This window comes from Sphaeramia orbicularis, chromosome 7 (assembly GCF_902148855.1).
Source record: "Sphaeramia orbicularis chromosome 7, fSphaOr1.1, whole genome shotgun sequence".
NCBI lineage: Eukaryota > Metazoa > Chordata > Actinopteri > Kurtiformes > Apogonidae > Sphaeramia > Sphaeramia orbicularis.
The window spans coordinates 35,545,476-35,566,972 of record NC_043963.1 but is presented as its reverse complement, the minus strand read 5'-3'; the positions used below and the strand labels follow the sequence as shown (position 1 = coordinate 35,566,972).

Genomic DNA, 21,497 nt, shown 5'->3' with positions numbered 1-21,497 from the left:
TTTATTCATTCATTCATTCATTTTTTTTTCTGGTGCAACAGGGTGGGAATGTTCATGGGTTGGGTATAAAAAACAATGACTGTATTATGCTTTTCTGAATGACTCGATATGTAATAAAAACACTTTGAACAAATGATCATTGTGGTCAGTTTCAGATGCTGCAGCTCTTTCATAATTCATAGTTCAGTTCTTGTTTGTTCAGTATTAATTGTCCTTCTTGTAAATCCAAGCTGGACTGACTGTACATACCCTGACCAAGGAAAATAAAATTCTCACTTTGTGCTGTAATCTACACCTGGCTTTTCTGCCTCCATTCATAATAATATATATTATGTAGACTAAATGTCGTCTAAAATTAACGTTTATTTCCAACACAGTATAGCAAACTATTACATGATCAAAAACAAATGAATTTTAGCAAAAAAAAAAAAAAAAAAAGTGTCTGTTTTGAATGTCTGGGGTCACCAGAAATTTGTGATGTTAAAATGGTTGGGAACCACTGTTTTAGCCCCTGGTTGTCAGTAATGATGAAACCATGTACATTTGCTTCAGGTAAAAATAGCAATGATACTTACCCTGGATGTCCAGATACACGATTTCGAGCCACATGTCAATGTTCGTGGACCACTTGTTCTTTGGTAGCTCATACTGATCCATGTCCAGTCCAGTTGTCCTTAATTTAATTTCATATGTCACATTTTCACGGTCTTGCTGTGTTTACTTCTATACTCCGTCATGTTGAGCAGGTTGGTTTTTGCCACTCAGTCTGACTTAGAGGGGCGTGGCCTGGTATGTGCACACCCTCTATTTAAACGCAACTTTGATGCACTGGCACTCAGATGTGGCAGATAGTGATGGGACTTTTGGCTCTTTGAAGGGAGTCATTCAATCAGGAACCGTTCATTGAAAATAGTTGTTCAAAAGACTGGCTCTTTTATGTTTTTTACATTATTTTGTAACACCAATGTCTTAATGACTAAATAGGCTACATGTGATGATTGACATTACATTTTAAAGGTGTTTAATTGGCGCGGCAGTAAATATTATCTTACTGTCAAAAAGAATAGTTAGTTCAAATGTGTGGGCTAAATCCGTGACATGAGAGGTGACATTAGGCAAATGCTGGAATTTGACCAAAAATATCACAATACATTATGTGGACTAGTCTGTACCCTAAAACTGTAGAAGAAAATAAAACATTTTCTTATGAAATAACATTTTACTCTCCTCAAAATTAGAAAAATAAATGTGTGTAAACATACGGAAAAAATTGCACCAACAGTGATTAATCACTGCAATTACTTAAATACCTGAACTGTAGTGCAATTCTCAGAACAAGAACAGTATGTTGGTAAATTGACAGGCAATCGGACCTCCCTCCTTAAAAAATAAAAAAATAAAATAATAAAAAAATGAACGGCTCTTTACAAAGACCCGGTTCCCATCGTTCATTTCTAAGAGCCGTTCAAAAGATTCGCTTAATTCATGAACGTCACATCACTAGTGGCAGAGGCGGACCAGAGATGATAGAAGAGGGGAAATATTAATTGACATGTGTTTCCGGTTTACAGAAAGTCCTGTTCAGAGTCGGCCATAGTCACCTTCGTTCAATTATTTTTTGTAAACTAGAAAGCCTCAAAACGAATTTACCTTGATTTTTTACATCTTATTATTTTAATGGATCCCTTAGAAGGGAATTAGCTATATGTCTTACTCTTCACTTGAACGTTTTGGGGGAACCGGGAAGTGGCGGGGTACTATCTTGTCGGTACAATGTGTCTTCGGTGGTGGGCGGGATCTGCTGATCGTGGGCTGCCGGCTGGAGTCGGGCGGCCCGGTGCGGAGCAGCGTGGTCCATCCAGTGACTGACTGACAGACACCCACCGGAGAAAAAGTTACTCTGAGTTCGCGGACACACTGCCAACATGTCTGGAGATGACGAGACACAGGAGCAGACCATCGCTGATGACTTGGTGGTCACCAAGTACAAGATGGGGGCCGAGATAGCAAACCGTAAGTGAAGCGCAGCGTCAACGTGCCGTTTGGACTGAACAGTCTCCAAGTACCAGGATCCGTCTCATGTTAGCTAGCACTGTCAGCTACCCGGGCAGCAGCTGTGCCATGTGCCGTAGCAGGACACGACGGCACCTTCCACGAGGAAGCTCAGATGTATTTTATAAAAATTAAACTTGGACCATGATAAAAAATGTGGGCAGGTGTCTTCTTTGTGTGTGGCTGTGCACGTTGCTGTCATGTTAGCCCACGGTGCTAGGTGGCTAGTTCTGAGGCTGAGCTATCCCATTAGCAGACGTTAGCTAGCTGTAACTGCTAACAAATAACAATGACAAGTGAAAACGGCAGCAGTGAACGGCAACATGCTGGGTTGTACCAGTAAATGAGAGGCCAACATTTAAGTGTACAAAACCATATAGAAATAAAACCAGAACTTCTTAAGAATTGCCATGTAATCCACTGAAGACCTTATGGATGATGTGTCTGATTCTTAAAGGTGAAACTTGAGATAATAATTGGCTTAAGACTGAGTCAACACACCCGGCATTTTTCAGTGTTCAGTCACATTTAAAAGCAGCTTCATGTCATCACCATCAGCAGTTATACACTTCAAATACTGTTACTATGATTTAAGCATACGTGTAATTCTGCCTGTAGATGTTTGCCTTAGGATTTTCTGGCCACACTTCTCCCAAATTCCAAATATAACTGTTGTCTTTCTATGCATTTAGTTGCAGAAAATATTACTAGACTAGAAAAATAGAAATAAATCAAAATCATTTCTATAACATAGTAATAATGTTTTAGCTTAAGAGCAAATTAGAAAACTATATTTAGTGGAAAACCCTCATTGTGTACTCTGGCATAGTTTTTGGTACTATAATGGAAACTTTGTTTAATTACTTAAGATTCAGATTTGTTTATTTGTCATATGCAGGTTAGCACACAGTCAGCAATGCAATGAAATGTAATGGTCAGGATAAACCAATAAACTTGCTCTTCATGACACTAGAAAACAACAGACACACAATTTAAGAAGAAGTATAAATATGTAGGAATTTATATTCAAGAGGTTTTCAATTGGGTTCAGGTCTGTAAATTTATATTGCATCTTACTTGTTTGTTGGTCAAACTGCTAAACAAAAGGCTGAACACTGACCTCCAAATGTCTAACATTTTGCTCTGGGATGACCAGTTTTCAGCTCCACTAAATCTGAACATGTATCAGTTGAAAGGTTTGGAGTGGTCTGCAGTCTGTACCTGTATTTGGGATGCTCTCATTCTTTCTATTTGCGGTCCTGCAGAGGCTCTGAAGAATGTAGTTGCGGCAGCTACTGCAGGAGTGGCTGTCCTCAGCCTCTGTGAAAAGGGAGATGCCTTCATCATGGCAGAAACAGGGAAAATTTTCAAGAAGGAAAAAGAGATGAAGAAAGGTAAGTCATTGCTTTAATATTAATACATCATTGTCTTGGAGTAGTTCACCCTCATTCACGCTCTGTCTTTCACAGGTATCGCTTTTCCTACTTGTGTGTCAGTTAACAACTGTGTATGCCATCACTCCCCTCTGAAGAGCGACCCTGACATCATATTGAAGGATGGTGACGTTGTAAAAATGTAAGCCACAAAATTTATACTTGTCTGTCTTGTGCTATTACAAGTTACAGTGCATATTTTATGTGCTATTTATACCTTCTTTGCCTCGTCTATTCCTGTCATGTTTGTATGCAGTGATCTGGGTGTGCATGTCGACGGCTTCATCTCAAATGTGGCTCACACCTTTGTTATTGGAGTGACCAAGGTAGGTAATCACTGCAGCGATAAATGACACTTTTCCACAGTTGTTTTGGTACCTGTTTCTTTTTGAATTCCTGCTTTTCTCACAACATCAACTATGTTCTCCAGTATTATTGTTAGTCCTCTTCTCATAGTTCTTTTGCGGTCTTCCTTCAGGAAAACCCACTAACGGGGAGGAAAGCTGACGTCCTCAAAGCAGCTCACCTCTGCGCTGAGGCAGCTCTGCGTCTTGTCAAACCAGGAAACCAGGTAAAAATCAGTCGCCGTGACCACTGATCTGAAGTTCATCATCAGTGCATTTACCTCACCTTTAAAATAACACCTCTCCCATCAGAACACACAGGTCACAGAAGCCTGGAACAAGATCGCAAAGTCCTTCAAGTGCTCCCCTATAGAGGGTGAGTATTGGACACTTTCAGGCTCTTTGATCTCAGATGGTACAGATTTCAGTTCACTGTGCTTTGACATTCTTGACTCAGTGTATTCTGCTTATGTGTATCCCCTCAGGTATGTTATCCCATCAGCTCAAACAACATGTGATTGATGGGGAGAAAACTATTATCCAAAACCCAACGGACCAGCAAAAGTGAGTAAACACAGTAGCTACTTGTAGTTTTGTGCATGTTCTCGTTCATCAGCAGGTAACCATTTCACTTCATATTTGTAGAAAGGACCATGAGAAGGCTGAGTTTGAAGTGCATGAGGTATACGCAGTGGATGTTCTTATCAGCACCGGAGAAGGGAAGGTAAGAGGAAAATGAGTATTAACCCAAATTTTCCACTTGATTTAGGAAATTTGACAAAAGCAGAACATGAAAAACTTGTTTTATATTGCACTTAAGGCAAAGGATGCAGGCCAAAGGACCACCGTTTACAAAAGAGATCCCAACAAGGTCTACGGTTTGAAGATGAAGACGTCCCGGACCTTCTTCAGTGAGATGGAGAGACGCTTTGATACGATGCCTTTCACTCTGAGGTAGTATCCATCATCATGGGCACTGTCTGAAGCATTTAGGTTTTTAATGAATTATCTAATAAGCTAATGTGTGAAGTTTGTCTTCATATAATTTCTTGTCTTTTTAGAGCGTTTGAGGATGAAGGAAAGGCCAGATTGGGTGTGCTGGAGTGTGCCAAACATGAGCTGCTGCAGCCATTCAGTGTACTGCATGAGAGAGAGGGTGAGGCAAACATATATTTACATTTCTCAGTGTAGACACATTCACTGAAATAGCTCAAGAGAGTTGGTAAACTTTCTCAGAAAATTAACTTGTGTGCAGTGCTACTTGGAGTTTTAAGAGTATCACCAGTCCCTGTAGCAAAACACTGACACCACGGTGGACGCCTGGGTTATTTTGCTATTTAAGTGTGATCAGTGACTATGGTTATATTCCTGGATGTCCCGTCAAGATGTGTTTTTCAGCTGTACACTAAATGATATGACATTACATAGAAAATGTACAAAAACTGGTATTTCATGGGACAAAATGGGTTATCCTGTTCCTTATAAGGCCATGCTGAAACAATCAGAGGTTTAGGACTTATTTGTTTCATGAAATTGATTTAAAATAGTATATCAGAGCCCTCTCATTACAGGTAAGCAGCTCATGCACTTGAGGGGTATATTGTGCTTATTTTAAAACATAAGATGAAGCTATTTATTGAGCGTACATTCGTTCACACCAGCCTCTTAAATAGTGTCTCATATTTTCTGAGACTGTCTTGCATTACCTCGGCTCCAAGGGTTCTGGCTTTGGAAGACACTGTAGCTGGAATCTCTGACTAAGGAGCTCCGCTGTCCTTGACCCCCTTGACTATCTGTAGCCTCTCTCTAAGTGCCTTGTGATTCTCTACCACTCTATTTTTCTCTGGCATGGAAATATTGCAGAGCTGCCGCTGGCTCAAGCATCCATTTCCCACAGTCTGCTGTCTACCTTTTATCAGATTTCAGAATTGTGCAGTGGATGGAGCGAGGCTCAGAGCTTGGAGTGAAGTTACACATTAAACAGCTGGTTTAACGTTTATCATATTGATATGCTTTTGTGTTAATTAGCACCTGCCAAAAAGCCCAGCTGAGACTGATGAGACTTGTCAATATTTTTTTTGCAGTTGATTAGTTATAAAGCAGATTATCTGCAAAAGAAGGCAGGGAATGACTCCTGAGTTATTGAAATGAAGTAACAAAATTTGGAATTCTTAATTTGGTAATGACAAAAAACTCTGAGAATCACATACATCAAGGTGTAGAACAAATCTGTCTTTCTCAGTAGCCTATGCTTTTTCCTTAAGTCATTTCTAATGAAATGCTCTCATAGTTTTTACCCCTCGGCCAACTTCTGACCGAAGGGGTATTGTAATCGTTTTGTTGTCTGTCCATCTGTCTGTCCATTCAATGACATAATCACATTATCTGAAGAATGCATTGAGATATCTGCACCAAATTAATACTGTGGAGGCATCTTCGCATGGAGCTGAAGCCTATTGAAAATAGGTCACCTTGACATGCTTTTTCAAGGTCAAATGGCCTTGTGCAGTTATAATATCTGAATAATTTCAAATATAAATATGTATGTAATAAGTTTTACACAAAGACAATCTCATCTAAATTACAGGGCAGTAACTTTCAACAGAACCTTCCACCATATTTGGCCAAGGGTTATTAAAAGTGCACGGCACGTTATGTTTGTGTATAGTTTAGTCATGTAGTTTTTTGTATCTTAAACAGTGCTTAAGGTTATTATATAATCCTGGATACATCTACACAGATAAGTTTTGTACCACAACAGACTGTTAAACTTTTTTTATTTTTATGGTATTGTTTCTCAGGTGAATTCGTTGCCCAGTTCAAATTCACCGTTCTGCTCATGGCAAATGGACCACTAAGAATCACCAACAGCCTCTTTGAGCCAGAGCTGTACAAGTCTGAGCATGAAGTGGAGGACCCTGATCTGAAGGTAAAACATATGATGGATGGTATATTGCATTGTCCTTCTGTGAAAGAAAATGAGGATAATGGAACTGCTACGGAGCGCTGGCAGCTGACTTGGCATTTTCCAGCTATTATGTGTTGATGTATTGTGCGCTAAACCTTGTGAGGTTATGAAAGTCAATGATTGTCCTTTTTTTTTCTACAAAGGCTTTGCTGCAAAGCTCGGCAAGCCGGAAGACACAAAAGAAAAAGAAAAAGAAGGTGAGTTAGAGGATTGTCTGATGCTGTAATTTAAGAATATATTTACAAAATGTTTCTAAAATCCCAATTGTCTTTGTTATAAAGGCCTCAAAGACTGTGGAGAGTGCAACAGGACAGCCAATGGAGACTGAAGAAGCAGAATAGAAGATCTCGCCAGGAATTTCTAACAGACATCTGATGACCCAAAGAACAGACGTCATAAATCCTTCTGTCCCAGCTGTCTGGGGCATCTGCGGGCGAAGCCGCTGTGAAAATCACCGAATTCAACTGATGTCAGCCTGGGATGATGCTGCTCCTAAATTGTGTCGCTCCGGCTAAAATAAAATACACAATGAACTCACACACATGCCCTTAGTAAATCTCATTGTCCTTCAGACAGCCGTTTCCCTGCAATAGTGGGCACGATTCCACTACAAAGGAGGATATTTTGTACAAGGACTTATCCTCAACTAGACCGTTTCCAACTGACCTTGAGCCTCTACCTTTCTTTCCACAGTAACTGTAGTGAAAGATAATAGAAAATAAATGAGTTTCACAGAGCAGCCAAGGATGATGAATGCACAATAATGTGTCATTGTAATTGTGTGGGACATACATTATTCATAAACATCACACCATGTCTTTGAAGTGAGTGTTAACCTGTTGTGGGCAGAAATGCATAACGCTTATTTTTTAAACCATGTCATAGCCTCTTCACAACTTAGAAAGACATCATCAGTTCTCATGACTCTTGAGTTGAGCGCAATTACTGCATTTATACTGCTCTTGCTTCCTGTCTGTACTAGCACATTGTGTATATGTGTAGGAATCTAGGTTACTCAGCTTAAAATTTGTGAAACTGACATCTGAAGACCTTAAAGTTAGTGATTTTAACAGGTAGGAAAAAGGGTTTCTTTTTCTCAGTTGTGGATGGTCCTAACTCCTGGTTCAGACCTCTGGTGCCACCACTGAGTCAGACAGTCTTTGTTTACATAAGATCTCCATACCTGGAAAATATAATGGATGCTTTTGTAAAACAAATCCCAGTTTCAGAGACTATTTTTGGAAACATTAAAAAGCCACCTGACATCATTTGAGTGTTTGGACTTTATTAAGGCCGTCGGCCGTGTTGCTGAACAAGATTGTTTTAAAGATTTGAAGTGCATTTATAACTGATGCATTTGTATATTATGCAGATGAATAATATATACATAAATAATATGGCACTTGGAGATGTAGTAATGAAACAGGGTCTGTAAAAAGTTATGAATGTCTCAAATGGTACTTAGTGAGAAAACACATTAACCTAACTCACTCAAATTTGTTAACCCATAAGGACCCAGTGTTAAATTTATGGCAGTTCCCAAATGAATTTTTCTCTATATTTAACCTTCCTTAAGTGATTTATCACCATTTCTTGTAATATTATCTTCTGTATTTTGTGTCTTCAGTGAAAATTTGGTATTTTCCTGCACTTAATTTACTAATCATGTAGATGTTCATAAAAGTTCTGAGTAAAGTTAAGGTTTATTATATCAACAACAGAGAAAACTGTAAAAAAAAAAAAAAAAAAGTGACTTTTTCAACAAATCTCTCCTTTACTGAACATAACCCCAGTGTTTCCATCCACTGCCATTGATCCAACTCCATGGGTTTTACTGGTGAATCAATGTTGTAGAAGATGACGGTGTTTCCATGGTAACTATGGAGCCTCTGAATGTCCACATGGGTCATATCTGATGACCATGAAAAGATGAATAACTATTTTACACCAATCATTTACATGCATTGATAGGATTAGTGGATCATCAGAGATTAAACAGTTACATTAGTGGATGGTTTTGGTCGATGTTGGATGCATGGGTCTTTATGGGTTAATATAAAGTATTAATTAATTTTCCTACATAAAACCTGCTTCTGGACTGAACCACATACAGTCATAGAAAAACAATTCTACCATCTCTAGTTATATGAATCAGGATTGTATTATCAAGTCCTCATCAGGTAAATACAACCCTAGATGAACAGAAATGCATGACACATTCAATGTAATTATTTTATTTATGTAAATGAGGCCCCAAAATGCACAAGTCGTGCATGATAAATTTAATTCACTCTCATAGGAATTATGAGGGTGAGCAGGAGCCAAGTTCTGCTGATGAAATGCCTGTGATTTAATGATTATCAGTGTAATCACCTTTATAAAAGCAGACGTTTTGGCAGTTTACTTGTCTGGAGCATTCAGGTGTGTGTCAACACAAAACCAAGGAGGAAAGACATATGCATTGAGTTTAGAGAAGCAACTGTTACTGCCCATTAATCTGGGAACGGATAGGAGTCCATTTTCATGCAGTTTTAAGTGTGTATGACCGTGAGGAAGATCAGTCATAAGTAGAAAACATTTAAAACAGTTCCCAATCTTCTCAGGTGTGGACGTACCAGGAAATTCACCCCCATGTCAGACTGTTCAGAGAAATTCCAAAAAACCCAAAAGCTGTATCTCAGATGCTACAGGTCTCAGTAAGTGTTAAATATTGACAGTATAATTAGAAAAACACGGATCAAGAATCTTCAGTCTTCAATTACTGTCTTGTTTGGAAGATTTTCCAGGACAAAAGACATGTCAGCACATCTTAGGTTTGTTAAGTCGGATCTGAACAAACCAAAAGATTTCTGGAGCAATGTACTTTGGACTATTAAATGGAAAAGTGGAGATGTTTGGCCATGATATAAAGAATGTATATTTACCAATACAGGCCATGTCAGTCATTATATGTGTTTGTGATCAACAGAAGAATATGAATCATCAAACTGGATATGCTGATATCATTGTTGTCACATGTTGTAAATCATGAATAATAGAAAATATCTTCAGGTGTTGATTTTGAGTTTTGGATTGTGATCTACTGATGGTCTATTCTGAAAAAGGGGGGTGTTCCTACTTGATTCCCACTTGAAGTATTTAAGTGTCGGCAGGAGAATGTAGAGATTGTATTTTCAGTCGTTGCTCTGGGCCTTCTGACTGATTAATGGTTCTAAGGACCATCATTAGATTATTCAGAGCTTTTCATTTGTGTTACATCATGTTATAATTAGTAAGAGGTCATTAAGGAACAGAAGAATTAGCAGAAAAATGCAAAAGCATTTACCAAAAGGTACTGGTGTATATACGACATCATTCTAATAATTATCAATATGTTCATCGTTAGTGTTGTCATGTAATTACCTCCGCCAAGGAGGTTATGTTTTTGCCAGGGTTTGTTTGTTTGTTTGTTTGTCTGTCTGTTTGTTTGTCTGTCCGTTAGTGTGCAACATAACTCAAAAAGTTATGGACAGATTTGGATGAAATTTTCAGGGTTTGTTGGAAATGGGATAAGGAAGAAATGATTAAATTTTGGTGGTATTCGGGGGCGGGGGGGCCCACGGGGGACCCACTGATCAGCCTTGGCGAAGGTCTGCGCTCTCCGAGTGCTTCTAGTTACTGCTGTTTCTGCTGGAGGTGACACTGTTTAAAGCACCTTATAACTGGTTCTATAAGCAGGATATTCAGATACATCTGATAATTGGAGAGAATTTATCTGTCTGTCTGTCTGTCTGTCTGTCTGTCTGTATAGCTTTGCTGCCTCCAGCCACCCTTTTTAATCTCCATGGCATCCTCTTACCACCATGTAAATATTTCTCAAGATCAACCTCTGATGGGGTTTCCTTTGTACTATCTTTGTTTACCACCCTGAAAAGACTTGCCACCACTTTACCACCTCATGTAAAATCTTCTAGATCTGTTACTTTACCTGCAATGTATGAGTAACTAGACAACTTTTTCTCTAAAACCCAGTCTTGATTTGGTTAAAATTATTTCTGAAAGGTTTTAAATCTATTCAATTTAAGTGGTAGGCATCTGTCATACATCATATTTACAGTATTTATTTTGGTTATACACATAAAAATGGCTGATAGATAGGGACTTGTTATTTTAAAATTTCTGAATATAGAATAATCTCTCCATTATGTTACAAAAATAATCGGTTTATTGCTGTATGCAGCAGCAAATTACCTTTACAATAAAATATTTAATTTGCTTTCTCTTGATCCTGCTTAAAATATTGTGGAATCTGGTGTTATTTTGATATTAGTATGAACCATAGTCCAGTTTGTAGACGGTGTATTAAATTATTTAGTGTCAGCAGGGGGTGCAAGTGGAGTCTGCAGTAACAGTAATTCAGTTTCTGTAAAGATCTTCGACATGACTTCATTTCCCATATTTCAACACTGTCCAATTCTTATGACGTAATAGATGCTATATATTTTGCGTCGCTGCTCTATGACGTCCTCCGTGAAGGCGATTCCGTAGTGAGTGGTACGTTAGAACCTACCTTATTGTACTGCAATCCAAGTGTTATCGTCACCTTTTTAAAACCATCCAACTAATCCTCTTATTTTTTCCTTCTTTTTACAGATTACTCTCTTCGAAATGAGGGCTAAGGTCAGTTTATCTTGTTGGTATGACTAAATAACACTTGTATAGAGGTGCTAACTTTTGCTAGCGAGCTAACAGGCATGAGCAGGAAGACTGGCTCACTTGCACGTCAAATAGCATTCAACTGTAAAATGAACTCTGTTAACTTCATGTGTGTGTTTGACCATCAGCGACAGACGTACTGTTGGTGTTTTATTATTGAAATAATGTAATATCCAAGTTAACGTCGTCTTTTTTATTGCAGTGGAGGAAGAAGCGCATGCGCAGGTAAGATTGTCATGAAAGGTTCATTTATTTGTATCTAGACCAGGGGTGTCGAACTCATTTTCTTTCAGGGGCCAGATTCAGCCCAATTTGATCTCCAGCGGGCCGGACCAGTAAAATAATAGCCCATAAATAATGACAACTCCAGCTTTTTAGTGCAAAAAATAGCATTAAATGATGAAACTATTTCTATCCAAAACAAAAAAGATGTGAATAACTGGAAAAAGCTGAAATTTCTGAAGAAAATAGTACAATTTTATCAATATTATGCCTCAACTTATGATTTATACATGTGCATTACAGATCAGATCTACCAAGGCAATAAACAGGCAGAATATTGTTAAAATTGCATGTATTTTTCTTTAGACATTCCAGGTTGTTCATATTTGTTCAGGTTATTGACATTGTATTATTTAAAGATATCACAATTTGATGTTTTTTGCAATAAATCAAAGAGAAAAAATTGGTGTTGCCATTTTTTATAGGCATAATGTCATATTATTTTTCTCATATTAAACCAAGAAGAAAATTTGGAGTCATTTTTTTCTGGGTGAATATGCTGTTATTTTTGAGTTTAATGCCCTTGACTGTTAGTATCATCAGGGTAATTTTTGCATTTTGCACTTTGTAAATTCATCTCACAGGCCGGTTTTGGCCCCCAGTCTGCATGTTTGACACCTGTGATCAAGGCCAATATGGAACTCCATAACATACGAATAACTTTCCAACTCAAAGAATGTTGCCATTGTCATGGGGTCTTGCTAAACTCACTCCTCATGTCTGTTTTATTATAATGGGCCATTAATATGCAATTGATGAAGAATAAAGTAAACACTATCCTCACATCAAACTGATTTAACTCATAGTTAAAAAAGCAGACTTCCCATAAACTCAGTGGAATGAAAAAAGGTGTCTCAAAATGTTGCGTTAATTGATCTAAAACCCAGGTGTCCATCCACACCAATTCAGTGTACAAATACTGTTTAGAGATGACATTTTGTGTTTTACTACAGTACTAGTAATATTGGAAAGATAACAACTTGGTTTGACTGCTCAGCCTGTCAAAACTGAAAGTTATATATGACTTAATTAATTGTTAGTGTCTCCTATTTCTGCCATAAGAAAATACATCTAAAAGGATCAGGAAATGTCCCATATGAATACAGTGATAGAATACAAACCCCATGTTATATGATCTGCTACAGACTTGTTTAACGGCTGTGTTGTTGGTCTTTCTACAGGCTGAAGCGTAAAAGGAGAAAGATGAGGCAGAGGTCCAAGTAAACTATCTCCGTCATGGCTGTGATGTCACATTTTGTCAACGACAGACCAGTGAGCACAGCCGGAGACCCAGGACTCTCCCGGTGTTGAGTCTGAGACCAGTGGCGTCCAAATCAACCAGAGACAGCGGCGTGGCAGCTTTGTGATGCCCAGGGGCTGATTGAAGACCTGCTGGATGATGGCCATGTTCTCTGGGATTTTCTGGACTGTTTGTACTTAATTCCTCAACTTTTGTCATTCGTTTTTGTTTATACTGTGATTAAAGTTTTTGGTTTTAAATACTTGTCATGTCATTTTTAAAGCTCTACATCATTTTGCCTTTTTATAATACAAAGTATATCTGGGGCTTTGGTAATAAATTGCAATTTTTTAGATAATCTGCTACAACATGCTTTAATTGCTGATAGTGTTTTACAGTCACTAGACCAGAGGTTCCCAACCTTTTTTGGCTCATGACCCCATGGCAACACCACAAATTTACAGACATTCAGAATGGAGACTTTTTTTGGCTAAAAATGTTTTTGATCATGCAATAGTTAACGATACTATGTTGCAAATAAAAGTTAATTTTAGGTGACATTTACACTATATAATTTATATGACTATGGACAGAGGCAGAAAAGCCAGGTAAAGATTACTGCACAAAGTGACAATTTTATTTTCCTTGATCATGATATGTGCAGTCAGTCCAGCTAGTATTACAAGGCTGCAAATTGATACTGAACAAACAATAACTCACACTGAATTATGAAAGCTGCCACATCTTACACTAGCCACACTGAATGAAAGATGAGCAGTACCACAGTGCCCCAACTTGAGTTTGTCATGGCTTTTTTTGTGTTATAACTCACCATATATTTTTTATTAGTATGTTTATTTTTTAATTTTATCAATTACTAGAAATTTCAGGCAACCTCATGAGGAGTCCCGACCCCAAGGTTGAAAAACACAGCACTAGACCTTAAGTGTGACATAGTAATGAAAGCCACATTCTTTCAGTTATTTCATCTTTAACAGTCATTTTGACCTGTCAAATTCTAAGGGGAATTTCAACTCTTAGAGTCCAGAAAACCAAAATTTCCCCCTGGAATTCCCAAAACATAAAGATTTGTCACAAACGCTAAATAGCATTTTTCTCCTTTGAAACAGACAAAAAAAAAAAAAAAAGGTTCAAAAGATTACATTCAGTGTTTGTACTGCTGTAACTAATTACACTGTATATAATGGAATAAATCATTCACCAGCTGTTTAGGTCAGGTAGTGCATTAAATGTTCCACCTTGTTGAAGCTGCTGAGGTTTATAACGTAATTAATTCTGACATTTGCATAAAAGGTTTCTGACATGTCAGTTTGCCCCTGATGAATGGGAAACGAGTCTGTGTTACAGTCATGTCTATTGAAGGAAATAATGGACAATTTTTTCTGAAAACATTTAAGATTCCATCCACATCCCATGACTTGAGTGGGTGTGTGAATACTGTAACCTTTATACAGAGCACATTCAGACAAGCAGCTCACAAAGATACCCTGTTTTTATGCTTGAATGCAGTCCAATAATTCATTCTGTCCTCAGGATTGGAATAAAGGTGAATTGTAATAAGGCTGCTCCCTGAAAAACACTATTAACAAAATTAGTGTCCCTGTCGTGTTCTTTTCCTTCTGCAATTATATTCAAGAACTGAGTAGAGAGTTCTGCTCTCAGCCCACATTCAGTTCATGACAGTAAGTGAAATTACAAGAAATACTTTCCCTGCAAGGCAGGTATTAGAGTTGTACTGTCTGACCATGGAGATAAGTGCAAAAGAAAGTACAGTAGTGTCAGGTCTCAGGTGTTCTGGGTTTTGTTTTTTTTGTCTGAGATGCGCATGTACACTAAAAGTTAAGATAAGCTAAGATAAGGTAAGATAAGATAAGATAAGATAAGATAAGATAAGATAAGATAAGATAAGCCTTTATTAGTCCCGTAAGAGGAAATTCCAGATTTACAGCAGCAAAGCACAAGAGCAAAAGAAAGTGCAAAATCAAAAATAACGACAAATCCAAAAAGCCCTTTATGTACTATTTACTGCTGTGCACATTCTGATCATGCTATATCTGGTTTATTGCACAGAATTATTTGGAGCAGTTTCTGTTGTGGAGCCTGACAGGTGCAGGAAGGAGAAACCTGTGATACATAATCTCATGCTGTAACTGTACTTCGAGTTATGACTCTTTAATTTGACCTCCTTGTACTGACCATGACAAAGTTATCGTCATTCATATAAATGATGTTATTCACCAAACACTGCCAACTGCCACTGTCTGAATGTGAATGTGGAATAAAGTTTAGGACAAAGAGGGGACACTGATTTTAGGAGGGTGAAACAGACACAGCATAAAGATGAATGAGTCTGAGAGAATTAATGTAATGGAAAAGACAAACAGGAGACTATTGGCTTTAGTACAACATGGCCCACTAAACATTTTGACGCTTATAAACTACATGATCTGCTTCTATGGTTAAAATACTATTTATTTAGTACTATGGCATGAGGTTTCAATGTTTGTCTTCCTTTGCCCAGTGTTTAGTTTTGGTGAAACTGAGGAAAATAAGCAAACTACAGTTGCAGGTACAGAAAACATTCAGCAGAGGGCATAGTTCACAGCCTTTACAGGAATGAAATATAATGATGTTTTAACTGTGTCCATAGTGACCTTACTAAATACTGTATTTATGCTCTCTGTCTTGAGATATTGTCTACATCTGTTGCAGCTGTGAAAGTGTGGGTTACCATAATAAAATTAGCCAATGATGCTAACAAAATAGTGTGAATACAGCTGTAACATTAAGCCCACTGGTACATCAGGATCAGGATAAACTTTATTGTCCCATACGAGAAATTTGTTTTGGACAACAGTGCTTCACATTGCTGCATTCCCATTTGAACACATACAATCACAAAACAACTCAGTCACAAAATCTTGAAGTCAGCATAATCACAACCATGTGCTACACCCAGTCCACACATTGCACCCTTACCTCCAAGATACAATAAATAGAATAAATAGAATTGATACAGCAAGTTCATTTAAAAAAGGGTGGGAGTAAATTCCTAAAGAATCAAAATTTTGAAAGCATGAAGTGGTAATAATGTTGATTATTTCACCAAAAATCACCTTTTTGTGGGAAACATACACTACTGCTTGGTGTTTTTGCAGGGTTAAAAAGCATACATATTTATTTCTCATTTCTTCACATACAGTAAGGAAATACAGGAAATATATGCACAGCCTCAGAAGACATACAATAAAACTGCACTAAATGTTTTCTAAAGGTTAAAGTCACTATTTAGTGTGATCTCTGACCCCATGACAAGAAACAGCATAAACAGTTAGACACATCTGACATGTGTTGAATGAAACCAGGTATAAAACATTAGAAAATGAATGCAATAAATCTCACATGGTCTGAACAAAGGGGTTAAAGATATGTTAAGTACAAAGGGAGGTTACACTAAATATGACCACTTTGGTTTATAGAAGCTGTTTTTTCCTCTGAAACTTTTGTTTTTACTGCTGTACATATTTCATATATACTCAGACTGGATGTTAATCCTTTATAATTCACTCATAGAAATACTGTAAAACTCAACATTTCAACCTTAGTGTGTTATTGGAGGACATAACAAGACTTTATTGCTTTTGTGAAATTATTTGAAAAATTGCATTGTCATGTAGAAAATCAAGGTCAATGAAGTTACTATATTTGGTTCCTTACCCTCAAGTGTAAAACAAAACAAAACAAAACAAAAAAACAATCCAAGAAGTAAATATGGAAAATACAACAAAAACACATGTATTGTGAAAGGAACATGTATTTGATAACATTAGAACATGACTTTTCTAACATTAGACCAACATAAGTGCTGATCCAGACCCCTGTGCACATCCACATTATCCCTTTGAACATCATTCCTTACATTAGTACCATTACTTCATGGTACCTAACAAAGCAGGTACACTGTTCATGCAGAGGTGGACTTTACAGACCCTGTAGACCACATTGGACCTGAGATTGTGGACCCACTGTCCTCACTGTAACTGTTACTGTCACTGTCTTGGAATGTGTGTGGAAATGAGCAAAAATAGTCATTTGCCCAAGAAAGGGTTAATACAGAGACTGAGAAATGCATATATGTGGTTATTAGAATAGAATAGAATAGAATAGAATAGAATAGAATAGAATATCTTTATTGTCATTGTAACAAGTGCAATGAAGTTAAAACTTAATTTAAACATTAGAACTTTAACCCTATAATGCCAAACATGCCAAATTTGATACATGAGTTTTGAAGTCCTCTGCATGATCAGTGTGATATTCTTTTTCCTTGAAAAACCTGATGTATACAATTAGATACATGCAACACATGGATAATCCACCAGGGGGGAGGAATTCATTCACCAGAGGCCTTTACAGTGACACTATAAGATTGCCATTAATGAGGAAGGAGGCAGAACTTTGGCAATTTTGAAAAGGAATTACCAATTTGTTAGACATGTTTGTGTTATATTGTGTTTTTGTTTGTTCAAAAATAATAATATTTTAGACCCAATGTATCAAATATGATACAAAACTGAAACTCGTACATGGAAATTGATATTTAAAAAAATAATTTTTAGTTGTTCAGAAGGACCAATAAAGGCTCCATTTTCAAAGAACTGGAATTTTCTGTCACTGATTTAATGGTTCAGGCTTCACAGGGTTAAAAAACCAACAAACCTCATGTATAATATTAGGCAGCAACTGCACATACAGTGTCGAAGATGATCCACTGGGTTGAGATCCAGTTGTTTCCTTTCACCATTTTTGTTACGGTACAAACCACTGAAGAACGAGAACACTGATAAAGACCTGCAGGTTTGGAGTCATTTGACAATCACAAAGTGGCCTTCATCAAGGTCGCTCAGATTATTACACTGCCCATTTTACTGCTTCCAACACATTTACTTCATGAACTAAATGTCCCCTTGCTGCTTAATACATCCCATCTACTGAAAGGTACCGTTGTAATGAAATAATCACCATTATAACCACTTTACCTGTCAGTGGTTAGAGCGTGTGATTGGTCAGTGTATGGAAAGCTTCACATTTTATCATGACGATATTATTAAAAAAAGAAAACCTCATAGCTGCTGGGAAAAGATGGTCATCTGTTATGCACCTTCATTTTCACATCCAGTAGGTTTGACTGTTACAAGGCCAGTGTTATTGTGTGTAACTTCTGACCTCTCTTACATTCTTCTGCCGGTATCATTTCAACATTCATCAGTACAGAGTCATCCTCCTATGACTCCCACTTCTGCTTCTGCATGCTGGAGAGCATGCGTTAGTCACATTTCATAATGATGTGGCTGTTTATCAATATATTGTTCCTCATTGCTGTGAATGAATGTAATAGAATGAAGTTGAATTTCGTAATGCAGATGTGGAATAGAAACAAACTTTAACAATTGTAGAAGAATTTATAATCACTGTTTTTAGTCTTTATATTGACAAACCCATCTGAGTAAAATTCACGACAGCTGTAAACAATACTACTGTAACGTCAGAGAGATTGATCTGTAATGTAGCATCTAACATTGGGACAATACTTCCTCTTTTTTTAAATCCTTTTTTAATGAACACAGAAAGTCCAAACACTGTAACTGTAGTATAGAAGCATGTCATACCCATTAAAACAGGAAGTAGAACATTATCACAAGTTTACAAATCTTTGCTAAATCTAAATTTGTGACAGGAATCTTTTTGATCCCATATTACTGGATTAAACTGCTTTTGGGAATTCTTTGGAAACCTGATCTGCTTATGGCTGCTATAGAAAAAACTGAGGTCTGAAAGAATCGCAATTCACAGTTTTATTTGCAGCACTGATTGTAAAAATGTTAATGTAAATGTAAATGTGGAGGATGGACTCTGGTCTCTGTCAATAAAACTGCAGTTTCATCTTCAATGAATTGCCCAGTCATATGGACATTTACCAGTAGTAACTATATATGGTTATATGTACAAAATTAATTAACTAATGAAGGCTAGAAGTGACAGAATGGATTTAAGTCAACCTGTTCAACTCAACCTTCATACTGTATTTGTTCTTAGTGGAATCATGAAGGTCCCCAGAAGACTTTTGCATTTGTGCCCATGGTAATCAGTGTAATATTATACTAACCTGCTGGCTGAATAAATCCTGGTGCCTCTGTGAGAGTTGGCGCCTTGTTCATGTGCATGAGACAAATGTTTCGTCACATTTTTCTTTGTCGATTGAAAGAGCAGCAAAAAAGTAACATCAGAAAAAGGATATCGATGGGAGTTCGGGCCAGGAACGCGCTCATTAATAAGAAAAAACAACAGATGAAAACATTGTATAATTGTGAAAATCAATCACTACAGGAAGTACACACACACACACACACACACACACACACACAGCACACAGTTTTTCCCAGCAGATGTTTTGGTTTGTAAAAGCAGGCCAAGATCAAATATTTTTGATGATCTTTGCGATGGTCTGTTCCGTTGAAGTGAACCTGGAGACCTTTAATGTGAGCCTGATATATCTAATTAAATAAAAGTTTAGGGAGAGAAGGGAGTGGTTGGATGGATATTGGATCAGTTTGGGTTTATCATTGTAGTTTATCAGTACATTATTTGATCTGGATTAGTCACAAGTCATATGTTGTATATAGAGGTGCTTTTAAAGTTAATGTGTAAATATATGCTTTTAAATGGCAGGGATTTTTGTTTCTTCCATGTTTAGACTTTAGTATGGACCAGGAGCCATTTTTGGCCTGAAACAGAAGAAAGAAATCAGTCTGAAGCCATGAAAAAAATACTGAAACCCATCTACGTTTTACCATGAGGTGGCTGCACTGTGGGAGCCTATTTGTGAATAGTTTGTTATTTTAACTTTACATTTAGTTCACAATAATGCAATGTTTGATGCAGTTATGAAATTATGCAAGTGCATTTAAGAAAACAGTCAAGATCTCAGCTATCATTATTGGGGTGCGTTATTTCCAAAACAAAATTACACTGTGTAATGAGAAAAAACCCATTTTTTACTACTATTAATAATGAATTTAATTTTATGTCTGTCTTTATACCTGTGTGGGCGACACAGTGGTGCAGTGGTTAGCACTCGTGCCTCACAGCAAGAAGGTCCTGGGTTCGATTCCAACACCAGTCGATGGGGATGGGACCTTTCTGTGTGGAGTTTGTATGTTCTCCCCGTGTCTGCGTGGGTTCTCTCCGGGACTCCGGCTTCCTCCCAACATCCAAAGACATGCACTGATAGGTTAATTGGTTAATCTAAGTTGCCCATAGGTGTGAATGTGAGAGTGATTGTTTGTCTCTATATGTTCAGCCCTGTGATGAACTGGCGACTTGTCCAGGGTGTACACCGCCTTCACCCCTATGTAGCTGGGATAGGCTCCAAGCGACCCCCGTGACCCTAGTGAGGATAAAGCGAGTTCAGAAAATGAATGAATGAATGTAATAGTTTGCTATACTATGTTTCAAGTAAATGTTAATTTTAGATGATATTTAGGTTATATAATGTATATTTTTATGGACGGAGACAGAAAAGCCAAGTTCAGATTACTGCATAAAGTGGGAATTTTATTTTCCTTGGTCAGGATATGTACAGTCAGTCCAGCTTGTATTTACAAGGCTGACAATTAATACTGAACAAACAATAACTCAAACTATGAAAGAGCTGCAGCATCTTAAACCAACCACAATGTACATTCGAAAGATAAACAGTACCACAGTGCTTCAGTTTCAGCCTCAGAGTTTGTCATGTCTTTTATGGATTGTGATTGTCTCTGTCAACTCACCATATATTTTTTATTAGTACGTTTTGTTTTTTGTTTTTAATTTTTAGAATTACTAGAAATTTCAGGTGACCCCATTTGAATTCCAGCTGACCCCACATGGGGTCCTGACCCCAAGTTTGAAAAACACTAAGCTAAATTTGGCCCAGGAGCCATGAGAGGTAGGTTTGCAGGAAACAGCAGGGGTTCTTTACTGCTGCAGAGGCAAGATGGTTTCAAAAAATAAATAAATAAAAATCCATGTCTGAGTATAGTTTGTTATTTTGCTCAACATCCTTTACATCTTACTCTCTCTAGTTTCCATCCTGTTTGTAAGTGCTCCTCAGCATCAAATCCTATCACTTTTATCTCTAATAGTTTTGGTGTCATCATGATCCTGGTGGTTCCCCAGATCAAATTCTGCTGAAGACTCCATAAAGGCTCTGGGAGCAGCTTCATCATATTCATCATATTATTATTTGCTTTCCTAGAGGTGATATACAGTCTCTGTAGTATTTTTAGCTACTCCATATTTCTTCACAGTGCTTTTCTAACTCTCAGGCCATTTGAAGACATATCATGGTAGTGAGACTTGCTGTTTGCATTAAAGATCATCAAGCTTTTCTCCCTCCAAGCAAACACTAATAACTGTGT

At 37.5% G+C, this 21,497-nt stretch overlaps 1 protein-coding gene and 1 long non-coding RNA gene across 2 annotated transcripts; both read left to right on the top strand.

Moving 5' to 3' along the window:
• Positions 1-1,799: 1,799 nt before the first annotated feature.
• Positions 1,800-8,065, top strand: pa2g4b (proliferation-associated 2G4, b). Its single transcript, XM_030139489.1, has 13 exons — positions 1,800-2,013; positions 3,318-3,446; positions 3,522-3,627; positions 3,742-3,811; positions 3,964-4,056; positions 4,142-4,205; positions 4,315-4,393; positions 4,475-4,553; positions 4,650-4,783; positions 4,891-4,985; positions 6,631-6,758; positions 6,941-6,994; positions 7,079-8,065. Exons 1-13 carry the CDS (start codon positions 1,926-1,928, stop codon positions 7,136-7,138), a joined length of 1,179 nt encoding a protein of 392 aa, XP_029995349.1. The 5' UTR covers positions 1,800-1,925; the 3' UTR covers positions 7,139-8,065.
• A 3,205-nt stretch (positions 8,066-11,270) lies between these two features.
• LOC115423196 (uncharacterized) lies at positions 11,271-13,276 on the top strand. The gene is made up of 4 exons (XR_003935924.1): positions 11,271-11,330; positions 11,430-11,456; positions 11,695-11,717; positions 12,956-13,276. It is a non-coding gene; the product is annotated as an uncharacterized LOC115423196 (long non-coding RNA).
• Positions 13,277-21,497: the final 8,221 nt, after the last annotated feature.